Source organism: Serinus canaria, chromosome 2 (genome assembly GCF_022539315.1).
Source record: "Serinus canaria isolate serCan28SL12 chromosome 2, serCan2020, whole genome shotgun sequence".
NCBI classification, from domain to species: domain Eukaryota; kingdom Metazoa; phylum Chordata; class Aves; order Passeriformes; family Fringillidae; genus Serinus; species Serinus canaria.
The window spans coordinates 105,780,512-105,806,352 of NC_066315.1; the positions used below are offsets into that span (position 1 = coordinate 105,780,512).

The 25,841-nt window shown below is 41.0% G+C and overlaps 1 protein-coding gene across 19 annotated transcripts in view; it reads right to left on the bottom strand.

Moving 5' to 3' along the window:
- Nucleotides 1-25,841, bottom strand: part of ZNF521 (zinc finger protein 521) — a 231,046-nt gene that overhangs the window by 29,076 nt on the left and 176,129 nt on the right. For all 19 annotated transcript variants that reach the window (XM_050971083.1, XM_050971099.1, XM_050971098.1 and 16 more), the window contains one exon: nt 341-472. In XM_050971083.1, the coding sequence (XP_050827040.1) occupies nt 341-472 (132 nt within the window). The remainder of the gene's footprint in view (nt 1-340; nt 473-25,841) is intronic.

Below are 25,841 nucleotides of genomic sequence, written 5' to 3' on the forward strand. Positions count from 1 at the left end.
AAGCATCTGTAGCTTTAAAGCACAAATTTATGGACAGTTTTAACCTTGGCAGGTTTGAAACATGGAAGTGATACTGTGGAAGGTAACAGACTATCACTTCTGTAATTATAAAAAACTTAAACTTCCGATAGAAGAGCTTGAAATGCACTTCTTACAGATGGATGACCGACCTTCCAAGGAGCTCAGCTTCCTAAACGATTTCTAATCAATATTATTAATGAGCAAAATGTAATGTTCCCTCCTAAAGCTGACCTAAAGCCAGCACACAACACATTTTTTCAGGGAGTTCTGCAAGGTCAAGCTAAGGGCACGGCTGGGACAAGCAGTGATGGGCTCTTACCTGTAAAGCACACTGGACATTTGAAGGTGCCCCCCATGCCTTCAAAGCTGTGCTCTATCAGGTGGCACTGAAGTTTGGCAGGAGAGTCGAATGTCTGATTGCAGAGTTTGCATTCATGGTTCAGTCCTTCATCTGCAGGAGAAATCAAAGGAAAACTGAAATTCAACACAGCCCTTACAAAGAGAAAGTCCAACACAATCTGCGAACTGGAGCAACTTTTTGTTTTCCTAAGCTCAGGAAACTGGATTGCTGAAGTGTTCTCTTACCCAGAATGTTTCAGAATACCCGAAGCTTGACTGGGCATTAAAAGCACAGATTTTCCACTAATAATTAGCACTACGCAGGAATGCAGAGCATTAGCCTTCCATAGGAAATGATGACTATGACCTGAAACATCATTTCTTAGCAAAGCCACCCAGTCACGACCGAGTACATTTGCAAAACAGCACGTGAGGAATTTAATGCTGATCACACATCATCCTGTCTACCACGGGTAAGAGCTGGGAATGCTGTTTTTGGCACTCTGGCTGAGGTGGAGTTTCTTGTAACCGGCCTGAGGAGGGTGGGTAGTTTATACCCTCACATCACTTCTACTTCACATTCCCAGTCCTGCGGGCATACAGGAAACCTTTTGCAAACTGCAGGATTTCAGACCTCTCTCTCTCTAACAATCCTGGATTTTTTTCCCTCTTTATTTGCATTTCTCCTCTGAACAGCCCGGAGAAGTCCCCATGCGCCTCCTGACGCAGCTTTCCTGTCCACGTCCTGTGGCTTTAAAACCCTTCCCGCTCCCTGCCGCTTGTTCCTCTGCTTCCTCCCATTGTCCTCCAAGGCCGGCTGGTGCCTGGCACCAGGTTCCCTTCCTGAGGGTGCTGCAGGATTCATCCCCTCCGCCATGAGGGCAGTCAGCCGCTGGCCTACTTAGAAACAGTTGCTAGGTAAGAAGTGGCTTCCAGCCCTGCTGCAGAGGCCTCAATTCCCACAGCGCCGCTTAGAAAAGGTCCTTCTGTATGTCACCGGTGTGCTACACGAGTAGCATTGATCTTGCAGGTAAATACTGTATCTGATTATTAAAAAAACAAGCAGAAATGGAGTGCTTGGTGACTGGGGCAGCTCCCTGCCATTTCTCGGTTGGGAAGGAGCAATTCAGGAGAATGCCCTGCCCATGCTGAACATGTAAATGCCAGGCTGCCAACCCCCCGCCGGACACAGCGCTGCCTGCAGCGACCATGAGTGACCCTGGTGACAAGCATTCTTGAAGGATATTGGGAGCACAGACAATGTTTTGCATCCCACACGACAATCCTTTCCACTGGTGTAAAGAGAACACGACATGGTGTTCCTGTGGCTGAGTAGGGGCACATTCCTGCCCCAAATGACCCTTAGTGACTTATAAGAATTGAAAAAAATGTCAGCGGTAGCCCCCAGCTTTCACTTCTTGTCAGTCCAAAAGCTAAATTTAGCCTTTGTGTAAGTCGTGGCATCTCTAGCCAAAGGAGGGGAATTAGACAGCGTGAGCTAAGCCAGGCCATGGTGGCCATTCTGCAGGTGGAACTACTGAAAATTACCATTGTGTGGTTTCCATGAGGTGTCAGAGCTCTGCACAATGAAAAGGGGCAGATGAAACCCAACAAAGACAAAGGTTTACACAAAATTACATCACTCCCCTGCAGACACAGCAAACTGCAAACCTCCTTTCCTTTTCTACCCAATCCTTCCTGAAAGCAGTGTTCAATGTTCGTGGTTACCTCTGTTGCATATGTGTAACGCCTTATAAAATAAGGGCCTTATTAGCCTTGGAAAATCATGGCTCAGGCCTGCTACTCAGGCTAAGTAGGGAACTATAGGAGAGTGACTCAGTTGGAATAGGGGTAGAGAGATGTAAGAGATGTGAGAGATGTGCTGTGTGACTGCCACATGTACACATCATGGTGTGAAGTGGTTGCTTGACTTGGGCTTGTTGTGCCTTAAAACTCTGTAAACTGGTAATGGGCCAGCTGCTTAGAAAGGCCTGGTTTTTGCAATCAAGGGCTCTCCTTTGCACCTGCCTGGGGGGGCTGCGTTGCTCTGCATCATCACATACATGCTGCAGAGCTTTTAGAGGGTGTGAAATGGAAGGCCTGCTCTGAGTGTCAGCTGAAAAATGTTGGTGGTCCTGGCAGTGCCCTGCCCACAGACTGTTGCTGCTGAAGTGCCTGTCTCTGTTACCTACAGGTGACAGAAGAACTTGACTCTCAGCCTGCCTGACCAGGCACCAATTTATAGCTAGATCCACTGAGGACAGCTGTCAACACAAACTCAGGCAAAGGCTGAGGTCAATCTCAGCTGTTTTGACACCATGGCCTCTCTGGAGAGACTGGAATATGGTGGCAACAGAGCACAGGCTGCTGAGGTACACATCCCACCCAGCCACATATGCTGGTAGTCAGGTACAATAGCTGATAAAATCCTTTGCAAAAGACTTCCAGGGGAAGGTTAAGTGTGGGTGACACTTTCTTATCTTGTAGGTGACACCTTTTGTAACTCTTCATTAAAAAAATTTAAAATAGTTATCACATATATGCTAACTACTAACTACTTCATCAGCCAGGAAAATTTTAGTGGATTATCAAGAGTTGCCTGGCATTTGGCATTTTCCACCTTCACAGACAAACCCTTCCAGTGTGTTCTGCCCTTGCTGCTGCTGAGAGAGGACAAGTACAGCTCAGGAAAGCACCACCAAAGGGGAGCATGAAGAAAAAGAACCTGGCACACTCCAGTCTGTAGATCTAAGAGACATAGCCACATCCTCCAAGGCAGGTTCTAAGCTGTGTACTTCCAACAGGCAGCAACCCACAGCTGCAGGCAAAGCTGCAGAACAGCATCCTGAAAAGAGGAGGAGGTCTTAACAAATCTCATATAATGACTCTTCTTTCCTAAACTTGCTAATTAGTTATGAGGATTGAACAGACTGACACAAAATACTTCTCCTATATGCACAGCTTTGCCATGGTCATTATTAAACAGATAGTTCTGGAGATGGTGAAAGTTCCCCACAATGGGAAGTTACAAGACAGGAAGCCTGTAAGGTGAAGTTTCTTCATCACCCTTTTTGTGCTGATACACCCAGTCAAAGCAATTAGGACAACGGGAGTTCTGTCTCAGGATCTTCCAAAAGTCGAGGTGAAAATAATCAATGTGAATTCTCAAATCACAGTTACTGTTGGCAAAGTGTAAATGAACCATGCTAATCATTCTTAAGCATGGGAACAGAGAACGGGGAGTTCTTCAAACATTACAAGGAAGAAAGACTTCCAAAAAAGAAACATTTTTATATGACACTACAGAAAACAGAGAAAGCTTTTTTTTTGTCTTTCCATTACTTTAGTTGATGAAGAAAAGAATAGGAAGAAAGGCATACACTCCTGATGCTGAAGCAAAACTAATTTTAATTACACAGAAATTGTACTTGTTCAAGAAGAACTGAACCCCATTAAATGTGACCCTTATTGTATTTGCCATATTACTCAGATCCAAGGTGACTTCCTGGTCACAAAAATCAAAATCACTTTGATTATTCTATGTTGCAAATGTGATTTTCCTAAAGGCTTATAAACAGGGTTTGAAAAATCCCCTCACCCACTCGCCTGGGGCAAATAAAAACCTTCCCCAGGCAAGAGACATCAATTTGTGCAGAACCTAAGTTTCTCTTAAAAATGAAATGCTTTTAGTTTTCAAGTTCTAAAGACCATATTTAAAATAAGACTACATTTATATAACTTACAGAATAATATTTTTCCTAAATCCCACTGTTTTCACCCATTTTGTGCACATCACCAGCTTTGTTACATCCTTGGAACAAAGGGCAAGGTTCCAGCCCTTGAATTCAAGAATGTGAGACCAGCCATGATTTAAAATTAAGGAAGACAGCTAAGGGTACAGAACTGGCAGAAGAGTCAGGAGCTCTGGCTTCCATTCCAAACTCCAACACTGACATACTCTTATCTCCTTGGGCATGACTGTGGCCTGTGTTTTTCAGACTACCCATCATTAAGCAAGAGGTGGTAATTTTTAATTTCTACTTTAACAGGCTGACCTAATTACTATCCCTTAAGACCTTTAATACAACCAAGATAGTGGAGCTGGAGAAGAGTCCAAGATTATCTACCATACTCAGAAGACCCAGAATCACTGCCATCTGCTTGTGAAAGAGTTTAAGATTTTATTTCTTGACACACAACTTGCCTGGATCACACAGCACTGTGGAAGGATGGGGGAACAAGGCTTTGTCCCTGTTCTCTGCTCTACCTAGACAATTTAAAAGCACAGCCAGCCTTTCATCTCCCACTGGCATGAAAGAGCCAGGATGTGGCAAATCTTGCAAAGGTGCCAGATGTGGAAAGAGCATGCAAAAGGCTCTGTTTACGCAGTGGCCCCTGTCTAGCTCTCCATGTTTAGCAAACAATTTGATAGTGTGCTATGGAAGTGCAAAATATGATATCATTAATAAATAAAGGGCCAGTGAAATGTCACATTTTCAGTTTTCATTTGGGATAAATCTGAAATGTAATGGAGTGTCAGATACAGTCCAAAGGGCTCTCCTTCTTTGCAGAACAGAGCTGCTGCTCTTTGCTCTTACTCAGGCAGAAAAAAAAGGTAAAAATAAAAAAAAAAATTAAAAAAGTGCTGAGCAGCTTTAAAAAATTCAATCAAAATAATCTGCTCTTTGGAAAGGTGGCGGCTGACAGTAATTGGAAAATACTGTCTGACTCATTTATTAAAGTGAGATTCAGAGTCAATTGATTTAATAACCATTAGAATATTCTATTAAGGATATAATAGGTTGGCACAGCCCTATTTTTTATTAAGAGTTATGGGTAAGAAATAAGCAATGCTATGGAATTTTAGACAACTGCTGTATGGATTAGACCAAAATATGGCTTGCAAAATAGGTATAAAAGCAGCAAGTATCAGGAGGAGGAATAGGAAAGTACATTACAGTGCAAATGAGTTAGCTGAAGGATGAAAAAGAAATGAACCTTTAATATAAAGCCTGCACTTTTCCAAATCTAACAGAAAACTATGCACTGCATTCCCTGGTGTGGTACATCGTAAAACAAGTCAGCATGTCCTTCACATTATGGGCCCAACAACGCCATGAGGAAGGCAAGAACAAAGTACCCACTGTACAGCACAGAACTGGTGCTTACTGCTGCCCTTACGTGGCTGGGATGTGAGCTTGGACATGGTTAAGACCTCGCAAGATGGATGGGAATGGTTTACCCACTGCTCACAGTCAAATGAGTTTGATGCATGCAGAATTTCTGCATAAGTAAATTGCTTTCCATTTGCAATCTTTATTCAGATAGTGGGAAAATGTAAACATGAATCAATTCCAAATAAATGCATTTAATATTCATATAAATGTTTAATATTTGTACAAATATTAAATGTTTCAATGCAGGCAGGTAGATTTTAATTGAGGTGCAGCCCATTACCTCAGCAACTAACTTGACAACCAGCTATAAAAACAAATATAATCATTCTTCGTGCTGAGCATATACTCATATTTGGGGATTATCTTTGTATTGGCTACCCATGTATTGTGGGGTTACTGAGCAGCTTGCTGAGCAGCCTGTACAGCAGGCAGGATGGTCCCACTTGCACCTGCCCCAGAGCCAGCACTCTGGATGACCCAGGCCAATTTGTGTTACCAGCTCAAGGCACAACTTGTTCATTCCACGGAAGGCCCTGACATTTCAATATACACTTTAAACAAGTGGAACCCTTTAAGCAGTGTCTAGACTTGTGTTTATGCTTCTTGCTCTTCAATAAAAACAAAACTAGAGCAGCTACAAGCAAATGTTCGCTGGCTGACTTACATGCAGCTGTTAAGTTGGTAACCACTGGGGGCCCTCTTTTATTGTCTGATCAACACTACAGCCATTACCCAGCACCAATTTGTAACAGTTTATAAGCGACTTTCTCTTATTCATCTTTGAGATTGTCCAGAAGGGTCCTTGTGCCTTCTACTCTGAATAAATCTATAGGCAAAGGTCCTAGGATCATGATGTCCTCCTGGTAAATCATCACCAGGATGGGTTCATGCTCAAAATAATCTGCTAAGAAGTCATGTAAAATCTGCCTTCCCTTCCACACACAACACAGGAATGAAATGGCCTGCAGGCCCTGCAATTTTTTTTTTTTTTTTTTAGGTCTAAAACATGCACAGCTCTCACATTCAATGTGTTTTCTTTGTAATTTTTTTACCAAGCAAACCATGCCCCTAAACCAATTTCTCCTTCTTCACATTGCTTTCACTCTTCCCTGAGCTAATTCTGCAGCACACATTCATAAGCCAGAGATGTGAGGAGTAAGGAAGCAATGCCATGGATGACAGCTAACCCCTCAGCTACAACATCTCACACAGAAAACAGGGGAAGGACAAAAACCACCACTCAAGCCTATAATTCTAGAGTGTACAGCCACCCAAGCTTCCTAGCTTTTAGTGCTGTGCCTACCTGCAGCTTTTAAATTCTGCTGGCCACACACCTACACAACCATCAGCCTCCCTGTGCCACTTCAGACAGCCTCATTCCTGCTCAAAATTTGGTCTTAGGGTCTACTGTGGCAAGTATGTGCATGTCATGTACCCTCACATGCTAAAGAACAAATAACAGCTCTTCCAAGCCTGGAAGCTGAAATGGAACAGTACCTGAAGTCTCCAGCACCCCCATTCATAATTTCTCCCTAATAGCACTAATGCTTCTGCCATTATCACTTCCTCAAACATTATCAGAACCCCTCAAATGAGAAACATGAACCATCATAGTGTTAATTTTGGAAGCTGACATGAAAAGCATGGAAATAGTGAGAAAGGAGGAGACAGTAAAGGCAAAGTATACAGCTGGCATTTGCAGCAGGAAGAAGTATACAGGTAGAATTTACAGCTGTGAGAGCAACCTGCCACAGAAAAACAGTTTTTGTTTAAGACCTAATTAATAGTTCAATCATGGTGAGACAGGATGGAGGATTGGATGGAAAGGCAGAAGTACACCTATGTTCCTCCGGGACTGTCCAGGGCAAGTCACTGCATGTTAGGAAACACGAGGGCAGGGGGAACTCACTGACCCTCTAGGCACTGTTATCCTTCACACTTTCCTCTTGTGCCACATACTGCTCATGTAGATGCCTGCATGCTGGTCTGTGTTTATCCTATTAACCAAAATCGTAATGTTAGCTGAAGTAACTCAAAGCATCAGGCTGCACTCCAAGCAATGTCTTTCCCCTTGATTTTTTTTTTTTTTCAGTTCAGAATGATTTTTAGACAAGACTCTGCCCATGACAAAGAAAGGTGGTAGACAAGATACTAGCAACAATCCTAAACTCTTGAGTCACTAATAACTGCAGCCTCTCAAGGGGAAGGTAGGGAACAGGCTATGACACTGCCTTGAAGGTCCTGGCCTTCAGCAGCAGGAAGAGGATGGGAGCTGCACTGTGCTGCTGAGGCCAAGCCATGCTGACTCCCAGCAGCACTGGCTAGGAAGCTTTATTCAACAAGCAGGAAATAAATCTGACAGCCCTCTGCAGTGCACTGCTAAAGCTTCAGCAAAGGGTGCTGATCGATGGAGTGACAAAGAGCTGGGATCCACCTCCTCAATTAAAGCAAAAGTTCATCTCTCCAGGGACAGATTTTGAAATTAGATCTGCTTAAGGGAAAGCCAGTCTACTGCATCTTTCATTCCACTGTATTTTTGTCTGAAGCAAGGGATGCATTTCACTTCACCAACTGTTCACTTTTTTGCTTGGTTGCACTCACTTTGGCTGCTTGTAAGTGAACTCTTCTTACCACATGTGCCTTGTATGTTCTATTAAAGCCACAAATTGTCTGGCTTCAGTGAGGCTAGATGAAAATAAAAGAAGGGCAACTGGCAGGGTCTATTTCTTAATAAGTGTCATGTATTCAGATCAAGTAAGAACAATTTCAATACAGCAAGTCCTCTCTCCATCAAAGAACAGCATTTTCTGCACAACTGGCTACCAGGAGAGAGTTCAGGAATTCTGCAAGTGTTTTTCACCAGCTGATGGGACATGCATAATTTGCTACTCCCTGTCTGTAACTGCACCAGAAAAAGGTATTAAAATTCGTTCAGAAAAAAAGTCTGTGTTGCATCACATAGCTACACACATTACAAGGTTACACTCCATCATTGCAATAAAATCCCATGTGATGGAGCTTATTTTGGAAACAATTTTGCTATGGGATATAAAAAGAAATTTAAACCAGTAGGAATAAGCTGAGTGGTATGAGTTATTTGTAGACAGATGATCCAGCTCAATATTTACCTTTTCAAAGAGCACTTAGTGAGCACTGATTAAAAACTTGGTGACTGATCCTCCAAATGCAGGCATAACTAACTGAGGAGAGCAGGACTCCCATCCTTCTAGACTCCTGCCTAGGCTTTTTGTGGGACAAAATTCTGCTGAGGTGCAAGGTTAAGCCCTCTATCCTCTCAGTACACAGTGAGATATACAGATTATTATCTGAATTTTACAGATAAAGAAACCATACCCCAAAGCTGCATACCAAATAGAGAGTGAAAACTCTCTTACTAAATTAAAGTTGGAAGAATCAGACCCTGCTTCATCTGCTAACCATTATGAATGCAGCATTGGAATTAAGGTTAGAATTGAGTTTTTCTCTGTTCTCTTCTGTAAGCTAAGAGCCTATTTCCAGAAAAAAATCTTGGACCAAATCTTCTTTAGTAAAGTAAAATTGCAATTTAAATGGCTCAGAGGCTGCTTGAGCTAAGTAGATATTAATGATTTAATCAAACTGTAGGGGGAGAAATAATAAAACTGTCACATTTGTATTCAGAAGAACTAAGCACAGTAAAAACATAAGTAAAACCTTTTTGCTTTTTTATTAATTCAATTTTTTAAAAAATGCATTCAATTTCAGTATTTTTGTTCACTGTGTAGGCTACAGTTTTGTTTTCTTGTTCTTGCTTTCTGGTTGGAGAACTAACTTTCTCTGTTAATCGTTGCTACATGCCTTCTAGTAATGCCCACTCATCTGAGTCTTCTGGAAGACACTGGTCAAAGTACAGGTATATCTACTTTTAAGCTTTGCAAAAAGAAAACACGAATTTTTAAGATAGGGGAGAATATTTCATGTTGCATAAACTAAATGCAAGCTGTTCTAAATTTAGTGGTACTGGGAAAACATCTCACATGGAGACAATCAAGGTGTCAATATCAATTCTACACTACAGTGGACCAGCAGTAGAAATTATGTTTCGTACACAAGACTCAGGTATTTCTTTTGTTCTGAGTACACAAAAAGGGTCAGAGTCGCCTTCTTTCTTTTGGCATGAAGCTATTAGATGTCTGGAAGATAAAGTCTCTAAATGCTGAAATGCTGTTTATCTACAAAGAAATGCCTGCTCATCCTTAAAAGATAGGAAAGAAAAAAGAAAAATGGAAAAAAAGAGTAGGATAGGGCTTTCCTGTTCTATTGGATATTTGACTCAAGAATTTGAAGAAATAACAGTCCTTTTCATATTTCCTAATACATCAGATAGTATTGATGTTTTGTTTTCCAAATCTTAATGCTATTATATCAGTCATATAATATTTGGCATCTTTTTACATAGGTGGAGGGACACTTGGGAATGAGCAGCAATTGCTGTGATTTTGATCCAGCTCTTCAACTCATTTAGGTGTTTCTGCTTTTTTTTCCCTTAACCTCCATTTCCTCATCCCCAGCCCTCAGAAAAAAACAGGGAGGAAGAAGAGGTTCAGGCTGTTAAGGCCCTAAGGTCCAGGCTGATAACTGGGCATTTAATTAGATTATTTTCATGTGAGTGAACTGCTTTGCCTGTTAGGGGAGATCTCCTTGTACAGCAATGCATTAAAATGATAAAGCTCAATTTAATATAAAGAATTATTTATATTGCTCATCTGATTTAGTTTGCTGCTTTATTTAGGAAAGCATGAGAACGTTCAATTTTAATTTGAGCTGACCTTTCCCTATGTTTCTCTTTGATTCTTCTATAAGGCAAGCAAGCAGCTTTGGGCCCACATATCAAAAAAGACTAGACTTCATTCTAAACCTGCTCCACTCTCCTTCCTGCTTTCTCTGCTGGTACTAAGACTTCACACTGAGCTGAACAAACAGCTTTTGGAATTTTTATATTGAAAGTTCTTCATTTGTGGATAAGAGAATAATGAGGGCCAATTAGTTATTCTTTCTCTATCAGTTACATGTTTGGGGGGGGAGTTGGCTTTGTTTTCCCAAATTCTAAATGCCTCTGTTAACAGATTTATTCCAACCCTTGATCAAACCTAATTCCTCACTGAAGCAAAGACACCATTTCCCACCACACTAGCGATTGAGGAGTGGTGCCTAAGAACACAGCTGCTCCTCCAGTGAACTTTGATGTAACAGAATGAAAAAGTTCTGAACTTCAAAAGATAAGGGAAAGAGAGGAAAAACATTGGAGCAGAAGATATAGAGAAAAGTTGGCTAAAAGGAGATGTATCAGACAGATAAAGATTGGTTGGGGAAAGAGAACAGATGTAGTGGCAACAAAAAACAAAAAAAGGAAGTAGACTGAAAAGGCAAATGGAGTAGAAGAAGTGGTGAGCAGAAGCAGGACAAGGGCATGAAACCTGTGTGAACAGGCACAGCAAAGTCCCAATTTAACCTTCACTTGAAGCTCACTGAAGAAATGCAGAGTAGCATACACTTCCAGGCAGACACTGACTAATTTAGTGCAGCTCCTGTGGCAATAATCATAGATGTATTTTTACATCCAAATGTCTCAAGCCAACGAAGTTACTAGTATATCATTAATAACAATAAGCAATTAAAAAGAACGGCAGGTTACAAATATCAAGCATCAAACATGGGGAAAAAATACAGGACCATTATGAGAAAAATAAAAGTATAGGCTGTCAGGTCAGTATACAGCCTCTCCAGAAAAAAGTTACAGAGCTGGAGAAAAATGTGGCCTGACATTAAATGACTGTGAGGTGATTAACATCAGTGAGGAACCAAAAAACACTTGTAAAGCTCTGAGGAATCTGAAATGTGATATGAAAACCATGCCTGTAACAGCAAGAGATAGGTGGCTGACCATTGTAAGACATTAGCCTTTTACTAAGACATACTCTAATAAGTAACTGACAAGACTGCATTTGCTGGCTGAAATATTCTCCAAAAGGCCCACTGAGTTTTCATTGTATGTGTCAGCTCATTTAAACAAGAAGAGGTAGGAAAAAACCAGAGGAACTCAGGAAGAAAGGGAGGAAGACCCACTCCAGCCCTACCTGTAATGCTGTGTGTACATACACAAGGTGCCTAGCAGTCCCTGAAACCAAATTTATTTAAGCCATGTGCTGCAGAATGGGTAGAATGGGTTAAAAGCCATGAGATTTAACTCAGTGTATGGCTGGAAGTCTGCACTGAGCAGTTTCCCCTCAGAGGGTTTCTCTGTAACAGGGAAAGTGAGAATTTCAATTTTTTTTTAAATGAAGACTGAGATTTTGATGCAGCACTGCCATTTCAGGGGCTCAGGTTGAACAAGAAGTACTGAACATTGTGAGACTTGTGATCAAATTGTGAAACTGTGAAACCTAATTTACCCAAATGAAATGGGGGACACAAAATTAATTCAGATAAATGAGGATTTTGAATAAGCAAGGGACTATTTAGTGCTTTTAACACACATCCTGGGACATAACCTCATTACAGATCAGGAGTGTTGTGCTGTGAGTTTGTGTCAGAGTGGAAGTGTCACTGACACAACAAATAAAACCAAAAATATCCTACTCCCTGATCGCTTATTTTGTGTTTCCATACACACGCTACACGAGCCTGAAGAATAATTAACACTGCTGAGAAGAAGCAGCAACAGTGGATGAGTCTCACTACAGCAGACCTCTCATCATAGCAGAAATACAAATGTACTAGTTATCGTAACTGTGTTGTGTTAAGTAGACCTTTGCCCCACATTATTGTAAGTTAGAGGAGGGAAAAGGGAAAAGGAAGATGATATCAGCATTCTTGATGATATTTTATTTATCTGCACATACTGTTGACACAGTTGAAGAATAAGCAGAAGAATGGAAGGAGACACACAAAACACTTGCAGACACAGATTTTTTTTTTTTCACATTTCGTCAGGGACAAAAAAGCCAGTGAAGAAAGCCACCTCTTTTACAGAGCAATCTCAGGCATTAAAGCCCACAAAAAAAGGAAAAAAAAAATTGAAAGTGTTTCTACCACTAGCTTGTAAAGATGCTTATAAAGCTTATAAAGATGCTGTGGACATTTTTGATGTAGGTAAATTTTTAATTTCTAAACTTTATGAAACAATTTGACCAAGACCTGAGCAAGTTCATTTAAGCTGTCGTTTAAATATTGCATACCCTGACGTTTTGCAATAAAGGCCAGCTCCAAAGGATTTTTTTTTGCATTGTAATGATATTTCCAATCTCATAATGATATTAAGAAATAAAAGCATTTCTTAACAGAATGATACTAGATATGCATTCAACTTGCCTTGTCTTTTTTTTTTTTTTAAAGCTGGAGGGCCATCATTTGGAAACTGTGATGCTGTTTAAAACAAAGCATCTTCATCAGAAACCTCACAGGCAGCAAGTTTCTCTACTTACTCGGCATGTTATGCTTACTTGTCAGTCTTTCTCCAAACAAAGTGGGGAAAAACAAGCATCCGAGATGCAAAGATGTAAAGCAGATAGAATATATCCCCCAGCCCCTTCAATTGCTTCCTTCACCTCACTGAAGAAGCAATTTTAAATGTATTAAACCTGGAGGTGAGCAGAGGGATTTAACACTAGGCAGGATTTGAACAACAGAAAATAAGGTCAAGGAGAAGTATTACCCCTCTAGTCGTATTTGGAAAAACAGGGGCATTTTAGAAGTAAAAAAAACAACAGGGCAAACTCACTTGCTGTGCTCTGCATCACTCTGACCAGCAAGAGCCCACTGTTAGATTTTGCAATGCATTTTGCTAGGTGAAGCATGCAGATTTGGATCCTGTGACACTTTCACAAATAAGCAACATATTTTGTTGATGCTCATTTCTGTTTGACTGCTGGACTTGATAAATGGCATGGCAGCGGAGAATAATAAAAATTGCTGTGTTAAATCCTTGAAAATATACAGCAGAAAAGGTGGGCAGCCTCTGTAGGTCAGCTGGGCACCAGAAGCCAAAGATCAGACCTGGAAATAGTAGTCGACAAGGAATACCCACAGAGCAGCAAGGAAACTGAGGTGGGGCAACTGAACTGAAAGCGGTATTTGCAAGCCATCTATCCGCCTCCTTATCTTTCCAACATTTTATCTATGTGACTGACACACCCTTTCTCTACCCCCCACCCCAAAAAGATTCAAAGACAACAAGCTGGGTATGAGGAGAAAAATATCCACTTGAAATTGAGTTATAGCAAACAGAAAGTTGGCTGATATACCAAAATACCAGCATTTCTCAGAAAATAAACCTTTACTGAAGGTCCCGGTAAAAAGCGACAACAGCAGGGAAAGTCCAAATTAAAGTTGTTTCTTTGCCATTAATTCCCTCTGTCAGTACGATATTACCTCATGTATGGTAGATTATCTTTGAATGATACATTCTGTGCCCTTTGTGCCTGAGTCAAAACTCTGTCACATCGTGGTAAGTCAAATATGCCAGCCAAAACAACAGGCATCACCATTAATTCCATGAGAGGCCCTCATGAAAGAAGTGCAGTGTTGCATGGCCAAAGTTTCAGTGATATCTCTTCCCAGCAGTGCAAAACAAATCAGTGTTGGAAGAGAAGAGTTTGCCTGCAATCCTGAACATGTGTTTGCCTTTGTGCTAGAGAAACAGCAGAAGCTAACTAATGCTGCTAAGAACGCTGCAATGGTTTCAATCATGGGGAAAACATATCATGATTAAACTCTTATAGGTTTAATGTAACAAGAAACAAATGTCCCTCCTTTGGTCATTTTACCTCTGATAATAAGAAGAGTGCATATGAAATGCACTGGTATTCACCTGGTCTGATTTCAGCCAGGTGAATACCAATGGAGCACACATCTTACTCCATGTTAAGTAAGATGCATGTTTTGCAGTGTATTTTTTAAGATGCCACATGAATAATACATGCAAAAGCAGCTTGATTTCTCAAAGCTAGTGGCTGTCATTGGAAGCTAGGTGTCCATCTGCATTTACACACCTTTCAAAAGGATAATCCAGCTCTCTTCAGTGGCATTGCAGAGGCAGAGCCCTTTTTGCCCCTCTGCTCCCTGCCCATGCATGTCATTCCCCCAAGCCCCCTCACTGCTTTCACCCAAATATAAATAAAAATGAAAATCTGCTTCATTACATTTGCTAGCATTAATTGATGTTTAAAAAAGTCTGTTAAAAATAAAGCCCAGCAGTGACATTTTTCTTTGCTAAAGCACGATAGCAGCACATTACAAACATTACAAAAAGGTCCCCTGGTAGGATTGTGAAGTTCCACTCTGGCAGTAAAAGCATCTACTGTATATTCCCTGATTTTTATTTTTTTAAAAATTTTATTTATTTATTTATTTATTAATGCATGATAAATAAATGCAGATAGGTCACAAATGCAGATAAATCTCCCTGACTCAGCAGCAGGGCTGCAATATTGAATGAGGGAACTGGATGGACACAGTTTATTTTTAGCATTTGTTGTACCCTGGTCAAATAAGTGTTCCTATTTACTGGTGGCAATGACGCTCACAGCTATTCAATCCCAGCTTGACATTTTCCCTATGGCTGCACCTCTCTTGCTTTTGCATGAGTTGGGTGGTTCTGGAGGATGCAACACTTCGTGCCCAGAGGTCCCTATGACATTTTAGAACAATGCATTAATCAGGCTTCTGGTCTCCTGAGGTACAACCAGAGCAGCAGAAAAACTAAGGAACCACAGAACCCAGCCCACTCACCCATTCTTCAAGAAATCTCTCCCTATGCCAGCTGACATACTGGTTTCTGGGAAAACAGCCTCAAGCCAAGTAAAAGGCTGCATTGCTTTCAGGGAAGGTGAGTACAGATGCTAAATTAGGCCTGGCAGGGTTGCAAAAGTGGGGAGCAATGGAAACAAAGGGGTCAATTGTTTTCATGTCTCTGGTGTTGCCTACCAGGATAAATATAGCCTCTCTTCTCTCACCTCTCTCTGTACTCAGGGCTTTGTAAAACGGCCTGAGAATCTGCAGAATCAGGCCCCTAATCCTGCTGCTTGCATAAGCTTTGTAAAAACCTTAATGTCCAGTCCTTTGAATCTTCTTAAAAGTGTACTTTTCCAGACCATCTGAAGATGTCTGAGAGCAAAGGAGATGTGGGCAAATAAGCAATTCTCTGGTTGTAACCTACCTGAATCTGAAGAAACAAGAAGAACAGCAGAATATACTGTCACCTGGACTTTTTACCCATTCCCCACAGCTCACACTATATTCCAGGTGGGTGGCCCTAGCCCAGAGAACCTCACTGTTCCTCACTGTGTGAGGACAAGCAGACAGAAAAGAATGTGACTGGGAATACTGAATAAGGCACACATATTTGTGCCCTTTCTTCTGAAACAAATAGTCACTCCAGGCAATCATGGCAGAACTTAGATGTTGAAGAGGACACAAAGCTGGACAAGGTAGAGCTGTGCAGGGGTCCTGACAGCATTTCTTCAAAGCACAAGAGCCCTGTGACAAAAGATAATGGGACATTGGCTCTGACTCCAGAAATAGGTGTTCAAAGCTGCGAGCCTTTAGAAGAGCACAGAGGTAGGGATAAAGGAATCTCAACAAGGGAGCATAAGCAGGGTTAGATAGAAATCTTTGATCACAGGATGTTTATACTTGATAAAGGGGTAAAAGTAACACCAATAAATATAAGTAAACAGTATACAAAACAAGGCTAGTGGCAGCAATTGTCTAGTCTGAGGAAAAACAGCATAGTTAAAGTGAAATGTAACTTGGCTTCTATTAAGAGTACTGGCTGTAGAGGTGGAAAGAAATGGAGAGATCTTTGAGATGATGAGAAGGAAAAAGCAGTGGGATTTAGAGACGGGAATGGGTGGATTAACAGAGCAAAAAGGAGCCAAAAATAACAGGGTAGGAATATTGAGAAAGAACATTACTGACAGGTGTCTGCTAGTTATATATCTCTTCTAATGCCAGTGTTATATTAGACTCTATCTTAACACACATATTATTTCTGTCTTTGAAGCTTCTAATCAAAAGAGAAAAAGAAATACTTTTTATCTTTTACAGGACTTAACAATCAAGCAGTGAATGAAGTACGCTGCAGAGACAGAATCTGTAAAAACAGCAATATGGATACATGTGTATTAATAAAAGATACATGCATATGCATTTCAAATTGCATATAGAAATGATGCTTGAACTGCTACTTAAGCAGGATTGCTCTTGAAACCACAGCCAGAGCAAGTCTTTAATATCAACTTGAATGAGGAGGAGTAGGCATTTTTCCCCTGATCCAAACCTAATGGGGCTGCACGGGAGAAGAAGAGGTGATTTTATGTGAAGCTGGTGAATACTTTTTTTGTAGGAGACTGCAGTCAGCTTGATTGTTGTGTTTTACCAGCAAAATAACTGCAGCTGCAACCAGCTACAATTAGGTACTTAGTAATGTGTTAACAGGTAGCTATGCACACAAAAATGGATTCCAGTCAAGGCAAGCTGAACTTTGATCCTCAACCTATCTTTTACAAAGCAGCACCAAGGGACTATGTTTTTTTCTTAGCAGCTTTCACACTGATACTATCACAACAATTAGTGCTTTTGAGACATGCTGGTGGGATTGACAGCTGGCTGATGACACAGCACAGCCTGGAGACTGCCATTAGATCATCACTATTGACAGGTTATCCGCTCGCTCCTCACTAGTGAAAAGTTATTCTGTCTTTTGCAACTTACTTTATTTGTTTTTTAAATGAAAATACAATTTTGTTTTATTCATACCCAAACTAAAAACACAACTGCCCCAAAAATGTGTTTCACAAGGGGTGATCCCGATGTTTTACTGCCATCATTACAGACACCCTGCAGATATTTTTAAGGCAGATTTTCTCACCACCATATGGAAAAAAAAATGCTGGAAGAGAATTTTCATTAATCCTTTTAACTGCTGTGTAAGCTGTGAAAAAGTGAGTGTGTGCATACATACACACAGATGTGTATTTGTCTCCACTTCAAATTTACAAATCTAAACTAAGTTGCAGGGAGCTCTGGCAAAACCAGTAACTGTTGTAGAGGGAGCGCATCCCAGCTGAACAGGAGATGAACACAAATTACTCAGGATTAAAAAGGATTAAAAACAACCAAACTGTTCTGCATGCACCAGAAAGTAAGAAATACTTGCTTTCCACAGATTTGTGTTTCCCATTTGATTGATTGTGTCCAAAAATGTACACCCATGGTCTCTCCCAGGTTCTATTTTTCCATTCTTTTCTACACAATCTGTAATGTTTAGGAAGGGCTGAATCTCAGCACATCATTTTTCCTGTCTGGGAAGATTGCACAGATTATTTTCTTCCACTCAACTACATTCTCACAAAGTCAGAGTCAGTACAGCTGTCTTTGAGCCTCTCTCCTTCTGTGACATGAACAAACAGGGAAGACTGACACTCAGACACTACTGTGGCCATGTGACTGCTGCATAATGTGGTAGCCTGAAGAGGCAGGGCTTCATACATATTCTGGCTTTATCAGTAACATGAACAACAGCATTCTAAATATATATCATTTAGTTACTTACCACTTTGAGTTAGGTGTGGGGAAGAAAAAACCTCTGCTGTCCCAGATGCCCCAAGGACTGTCCCTCTACTACCACCCGCTACAAGTCCCAGCCAGTGCTGAGGAATCTGGCTGATCCCAGGTGACCCCAGCATTCTTCCCCATGCCTCATTTCACAGCACAGGGGGAAAAACCTGAAGCTCACCTGTGATTAGACTTGAGACATGAAATCACTGTTAGCAGGCTAGCGTGCAGTGATTTACCAAGCAAGACAAGTGTTATTTCCTTTGCAAAGTGAGCACTCAGAGAGTCTTTGCAAGCATTTGGGGCAGGGGCTGCTTTCTGCACACCTCTGTGCTTTCATTGTGTGTTACTGCAGTGCTGGTACTGGACTCCCCACAAAACTGCAATAAATTCCCTGAGTGCTGGTTTGGCTTTCTCTACCAATACAAGAAAGGGAGCCAAACCCAAAGGGAGATTCTTCCTGTATGCTCCACAATGCCCTCTGAGCTCCCAATGGATACTCACCATCTCATACATGGCTCTGACGCCCTGATGAGCAAGGCCCTCACAGCAGACTTCTGACTGACCCTCTGGCTTTTCAGGACCTTAGAATGGGGCTACCCATGACAGAATAGCTATCAAAAACTAAAAAGACAAAGCCTAAAGCAGCAAAATGCTAAATCAAAACAGGCCATGGGTACAGGCCTCTGCTATCAGTTATGGATATGAGGCTCTGTTTCATGATAGTGCCTTGAGTAAAATCCTTTCAGTAGAATGAGACACCTCTTCAGCGGGGATGGTCAGGGAGCTAGAAAATGGCTAATGACTTTCAAAAGTATTAAACCAAAAAAAATCTCTATCTATCTATCTATCTATCTATCTATCTATCTATCTATCTATCTATCTATCTATCTATCTATCTAGATGAAGAAAAGTCTAATGCTTTCTAATTTGGAGAAAACATCTAATAGAAGACCCTAGATAGTAGCTAGGGGCCTCTGACTGATGGCTCTTGGGTCTTCTCCGTACCTTTGATCTGCATTATGAAATGTTAATGTCCACCACGTCAGGACTTGTTACATAAACATACCCTTTCTCTAACTGCACAGTCCTGCCCGTTGCAACTTCCATTCATATTTAAATGCTGACTTGGAGCTTATACCCAGAAGCACTGACATTTTTTAACAGGAGCAACTAAACTAGGGTAAACTGCTAAATATAATTTATTGATGATAAAGAGCTTGGTTCAGATTAAATTCCAGCAATTTAATAATGAACACATTCACATCCTGCATCCGGAATATGTATATGTATGTGTTTTCCCCTCCTCATTTAACTGGGTGAAGGGGGTCTCGGAATCTGTGATTTCCTGTTGATTAGATGTGAAGCAACCACAAGCACATATTTTTGATATCTCTATTAACAGACTGTTCATGTCTAACTGCAAAACTTGGTTGCACTTCTCTCAACATCTTTGCCCAAGACAGACCAGTAAACACAATTCCTCTCTCTATAATTAGCCTTTTCTCTAAGGGCCCTGAAGTAAGTCTGCATGCCGTAGATTTAATATCCAGTGCTATATCCATATGTGCTGCCCTTGCCTGGTCCCAGAGCATATAAACTCCCCTATTAGCAGCCTTGACTGCTTAATTATGCAGATTTTTTTTGTACCCGCCTGCCTGTAAAATTACTGTGTCTAACCTTTTTTTTCTCCCTCCTCTTTGCACCATGCTGGCCATTCTAATGAAATCGGCATAGGGGAAAGGGCCTGATTTGCAGTTATGGAGGCTGGATTGTACTGGCAATCTGTCCTTAGTGGGAGTTACAAAAGAAGTCAAATGCCTTCATCTGGTTCTCCCCTCTCATCCCCAAGGTGATTGAGTTCACTTCCTGATGCTTCCCAAGTTTTCCTCGGGCTGTCCAATCAGCGCATCCACCAGGGAGCCCAGCCTAGCTTGCAACAGTCTCCGTATCTAGTTACAGCCCCACCAGGGACAGTCAACTATCCACCCCCAAGCCTTCAGATGAAAACCTTTTCTAACAAGGCCGCCCAGCGCCAATGAAATAACACACATCTGCATATCCACTGGGTCCCATGTTTCTTGTGCTCATGGATTATGTATCTTGCAGCCTCTAATAAAGAAATGCAGTTCTTTGTTTAATGTTTATCTTGTGCTTGTTAAGCAAATGCTAATGTTGTATCAGAATGCTTTAGTGCTATTTGGGTTTTTGGTGATTTACTACAAGACAATCTGCTGTGAAGTAAATTTAGAAGGGAGGGGGAAGGAAAAAAAATAACATTCCAGCTTAGAGGGAGTGAGAGAGAGAGAATGGCTTGACAGAGAAGGAGCAAGAGGCAGAGGGAAAGACGGAGAGCGCAACAGCTCCCGGTACGACTTCCCTAACCTCCGGCTGACATGCCCACTTCATCACTAGCCAGTCCGATACCTGGAGGTACAGAACCAACCCGCTATGATTTCCAAAAGGGATGAGAGGATAACTTCCCCTTCAGTGATAAGGTAAACAGTGTCCTGAAGGGTAAACAAAAAATAAAAAAGCCCCTTTTGTTGTCTGCCTTTGTGCCCTGATGGTTAGCACTGTGCTGTGTTATTCACAGACCACAGGGAAGCCCTAGATTTAATTGTTCATGCCTGGCTCTGCTAGAAATAGGCAAAAGAGAATATGAGGTATTCAGAAACCCCTTCTTCAAATTATTTTTTCTTCCCTCCCCCCTTAGGGAGGGGAAGAGAGGAGATTTGGAAGCTGATGAACAAATGAATGTCCTCTATTTACCCTTTGGCAAGACAGAATATAGACATCCACAGTGCTAAGTGCTCCTGTTAACTCTCCACTCAATTCCTTCAACACTGTTTTGAAAGAAGATCTAAGTTCTGGAATTCTATTTATTTTTCTTCTACAAATGAATCACGGTCAATAAAATGCAGATCTCTAAAAGGAGGAGACTTGAGTGCTAACTAGAAATGCAGCTGATCTGCCCACATACCCCTCTTCCACACCACCATGCACTTTTTAGCAACCAGCCTTTGTCACAAAATCAGTTGATTTTAAGGTCTGCATGAAATAAGGTTGCACAAGGTTCCCTGGATCAAACCAGAATTACAGTGTAAAACAATTTTGTAGATAAACAATTCTATACCTTCAACATGAGGGATTGCAAAAGATACTGATGTATTTCAGTGTGGAGATATCTTCTGGAATCACAAAGGTGTTGTGCAGTAAGGCAGTAAACTCTGTTTATCCCCTTTGTACACACATGGATTCTGAGCACATCCTATGTTCTATGTTCCATTTCTCTGAGCAGGCCTTGTATCCTGCTTTCCAAGAGTGTGACAGTATGTGAATGCATCAAAGTGCTGCACCTACAGATGTACACAATTACCAATTGCAAATATTTAAAAATCTTATATTGTTTATTCTGGCACTAGACTAAGCTGGTGCTCAGTTTTCTGGACTGAGAACAATGGGCACTGAAAGTCTTTAATACAAAAAAATGAAAAGTATGATAAATGGTGAGGTGAGATTATGTGAGCTTTTCTGCCTTGATCTCTTTTTATGTGCCTTGATGATCATTTCAGTTAGTAAGAGAGACTCAGTTTTTTGAACCCATTCAAAGCTCTATGTTAGCTGCTGAAACTGCTGATGAAATGCACCTCTCCATAAATACCAGTTGGGTATTTTGGTGTTATTTATTTGGAAGGACCTGAATTCTCATTCTGAACCTAAAATCTATTATCATCATCAAGTAGATTCATCTAAGATCATATTTGCTCTATTAAAGTGAAGGAATCTGTCTCCCGTTAGCTAGCACAGCACTCTAAATGGCATAAGCACACAAGCAAGCATCCTGTGTTTTTTTCCACTGCCTTCTTCTTTCCCTGCTGTTCTTCTTCCAAATGGAGTAAATTTTTATTTAAGTGGTATACTTAATTTTTTTTGTATTTGGGGTATTACTATAAAAGCCATTGTAAGCTCCACACACTCTGCTAATGCACCATTTATTACTAGATACAATTCAGGGTCTTGACTGTAATCTTTTAAAGCCTCTAATGACCTAGGTTTCGGCTGCATTTGAGACTTACTCTCCATGTAGAGTCCACCAAGAAAATTGAGCTCAATAGGAGCAGCAAACCCGGCACTGTTCCCTTTTAAATCATTCGGAGCAAGGGAGCTTCTCCATAAGCTGACTGTAGAATCTGTATCTGACCTGCTGACTTCAGCCAAGTCTACACAACAGCATCATCACCACGAACTGGCTGCATGGAAACCCTGTCAGAGACTTCATTTCCCTCCTGCAGTCTCCATCAGAACTACCTTTGGTAATCACTACAGCTGAGAACACTGCTCAGCATAAATTAAGAGAGAGTCTCAAGGACACAATGAGTCTGTGCTGTAGATGCTTGACCTAGTGGCCAGGTACAGATCACCTTACTACAATGATAAAGTCATCTTCTCTAACCAATCTGTGTTTTTCCAGTTTCCACACCGCCAGTCACGATGATCAGTAATGCACATATCGCTGATAGCCTGCAGGTCCCCTTGTATAGCTAGCCATCCCTGTCACCTGTGTGGTATGATAGCAGCAGATACAGACTGGAAGATATGAGATGCTCCTTTGTTATATGCCAACAATCCTTGTCTTTTTTTTACTTTTTAAGCATTGTAAGAGAGCTGTACATTAAGAGTTGTACAGATATTTTCCAGAAGCATTTAAAAAGCATCTCTAAACAGTCAATACTAACTGCTATGGATCTAACAAGGAAAACTGCATAGATATCAAACCATAGTAGTGATGAGCCTATATCCTAAATACCCATATGTACCTACTCATCTATTTTCTATTGACAGATCATATCTTGGAATCGTTGAAAATAGAGTTCGAAGGAACCTTAAAAGGTCACCTAGAGCATCCCCCTGCCTTAAGGCAGGATCAGCTATGCTGTACAATTTAGATGACCTCAAACTAATGAAGCAGAAAGGATGATGGCTAAAATGCTGGTGGATTAAGCCCAGTTCTGAATGTATTGATTACAAGGAAAAGAGCATTTGAAATCTGCTGTAACTGTGCAAGAGTCAAAGAAAACAGTTGGTTAACAAGGTGGTTAATCCAAGTTGTTTGCTGCAGGTGAGGGAGTCAAGTGTTTCTGACTGTGAAGAATTATTTTCAGGATCTAGTCAGATCCAGACAGGTTTCTTGTGGCTGTGCAAGCTCTAAAGGAGATATAGCGGTGTTTGATAGCTACCTGTCAGAGTCAATTTGCAAGAGTCACCATGAAGTCTTGAGTAATAGTCTCTAAGAATAATGAGTCTTTTCTGCTTGAATTTCAGCCTGTGATGTTTCCCGAATTTCTGGAAGTGACAAGACTCACACAATCAAGCCTAAGAGTCAAATCCAAGTGTCTCCTACGTAAAGAACTGCTGCTTTCTCAATGTAAGATACCAATGACCTAAATATGACAGAGGGGAGGGAGTTTAGGTCCAAAACTTGCTATCTTTGACATTTACCTTCAATTCTGGGACATTATTGAGGGAGGATTCATGGGGCGATTCCCCCCACCCCTGACCCAATAAGTCACAAAGGCCTTCACTGAAAGAGTCTGCTCTGTCTTCAGTGATGTCAAGGTGCAAAGGGAGAACCAGGAGACATGTAAGAAAAGCACAATGAATCACAGCTTAATCAAGTACCAGGGTAGACAGATCTGTAAACCTTCATCTCTATTGATCTGAACTGGGAAAATATTTTACCTTAGCATCTCATAGGTACTGATGAACAGGGCAGAGATGCCAGGCCAAAGATACATCCAAATAAACAATGACAATTCTGTACTTCAAGTAACAGGAAAAAAATATGTGGAATTACATTGCAAGCAATCATTAAGGCTTACCTTCTAAACCTGTTTATTTGGAGAATAATTGTCTGTATTAGCTATTCAGGTAATAGTGACTACTAAAAGCTCATCTCATCACTTTTGCTTAGCATGAAGACTTATATTTTCACAAGCATATGAGCTGATAGAGATGCTATCTGCCTTTGCCCCTGGAGGTAAGATATTTGCACCTATGGGGCTTTCACTGCAGGCAAGTGCAGTAACTGCAGATACTGTAGACCATAATCCTTGAAGAACTACAGTGTCTCTCTACTGATTTCTAGGTAAAATTCATCATGTTGGCTTTAGGTTTTAGAGTCCTAGCTTGTTTGAACTGAGAGACGGCATTTTTCTTCATAGAAAATGTGACAACTGTGGTCAGAAACGCTCAAGTCACCAGCACTATTCTGGCACAATCAGGTGAATACTAATGTCAGGAGGTTTTGTCCAGGGATTTGTAGATTTAGACTTTGTTATCCAAAAGAGTTCAACAGGACTGGAATCTGGTTGCTTTTGGAAATGGCCTTCTGTGAGAAGCTGGTTGGCAGAGGGGTTCACGTGGAAGGTCTGTAGGACAAGCTTCAACCTGGGTAACATTCTGGAACTGGGAAAGGTTTATGTGGTTTTGTTAAATATTTAGTAAACCCTATTGTACTTTTGTGCCATGAAACCTGAGAGCAGCACAAAATCAGTTAATTAAAATTGAAATAGCAATGTCAAACTTCAGAATGGCAGAGCAGCTTCACAGGAAGCAATCCTCCCTTACCCACCTCACTGACATTTATAGCACTGAGGAATCAGATTGCATGACAAGATTCTTCTTGCTGGTTTCTGAAGTGATAGAGACACTCTGTAGGGTGGGCTAAAGTGAATTGTGCAATGTAAAGGAGAAAACACAATTATTGACTGACCACCTCAAACCCTTCAGTACAGGATACTAGAACTCAACGATGCAAAGTAAAAGCCAGTTAAAGACAGTGTTGGAACCCCTTTGGTCATGCTGACAGCTTTGGAAATGATGAGACAGTATGTACCAGCAGCGTTTGTGTGAGTGTCAGTGTCTCTGTGCATATATTTATAAATGCATCTTCTCTGTTCTCCAGTTGTTGGCAGGTTCTTGGAGTACCTGAATGGGATGCGTGATTTGCGGAGGGTGCCAAAGTGTGGTAGGAGATGGGATATTGTTAGGAGGTGATATGGGTGGCCCATCATGGGTCTTCCAAAAGGAGAAAGGAAAACAGCTGCAAACCCTACAATACAATATTGGAAGCAGAATTTTCTGGTGGTACACTGCAGCAAATCCTACTACTGTATAAGAAGCTATATAAGAAATGTCAGAGAATGGCAATCAACATTGTGACAGTTCTTTTGTTTTTAGCTGATTTTTTTTTTTTTAAACTACAAGCTCACTGTATTATTGGAACTCCTTTCAATCTTAAAATACATGTTCTCCCATGCATTTTTCTTCCAGTCTCTGATGGGTCAGTCTTGGGTTTTGGTTTTTTTTTTAATTTAAAATCCCTATCAAATAAGGTTTTTTTTCCCCTTTTCTTCTGAAAAGTAATATTGGGGTTGAGGGCCAAACAATATAATGATGCAGTATTACTTGCATTATTCCTGAAGCTATTTGATTTTGACAAGCCCACATTTGGTAATTAACATGAGAATGCCCCCTTGGGCTGTTCTCCTGTTAGCTAAAATATCTTATAAATTACTGTAATAAAAGGAAAAAGTGAACACACTGCCTGTCAATGTTTCAACTTATCTAGCAGGGAGAGAAGACAATGCCATGATCTGGAAGCACGCACACGCCAAATGGATGCATAAATTACATTGCCTATGCCCA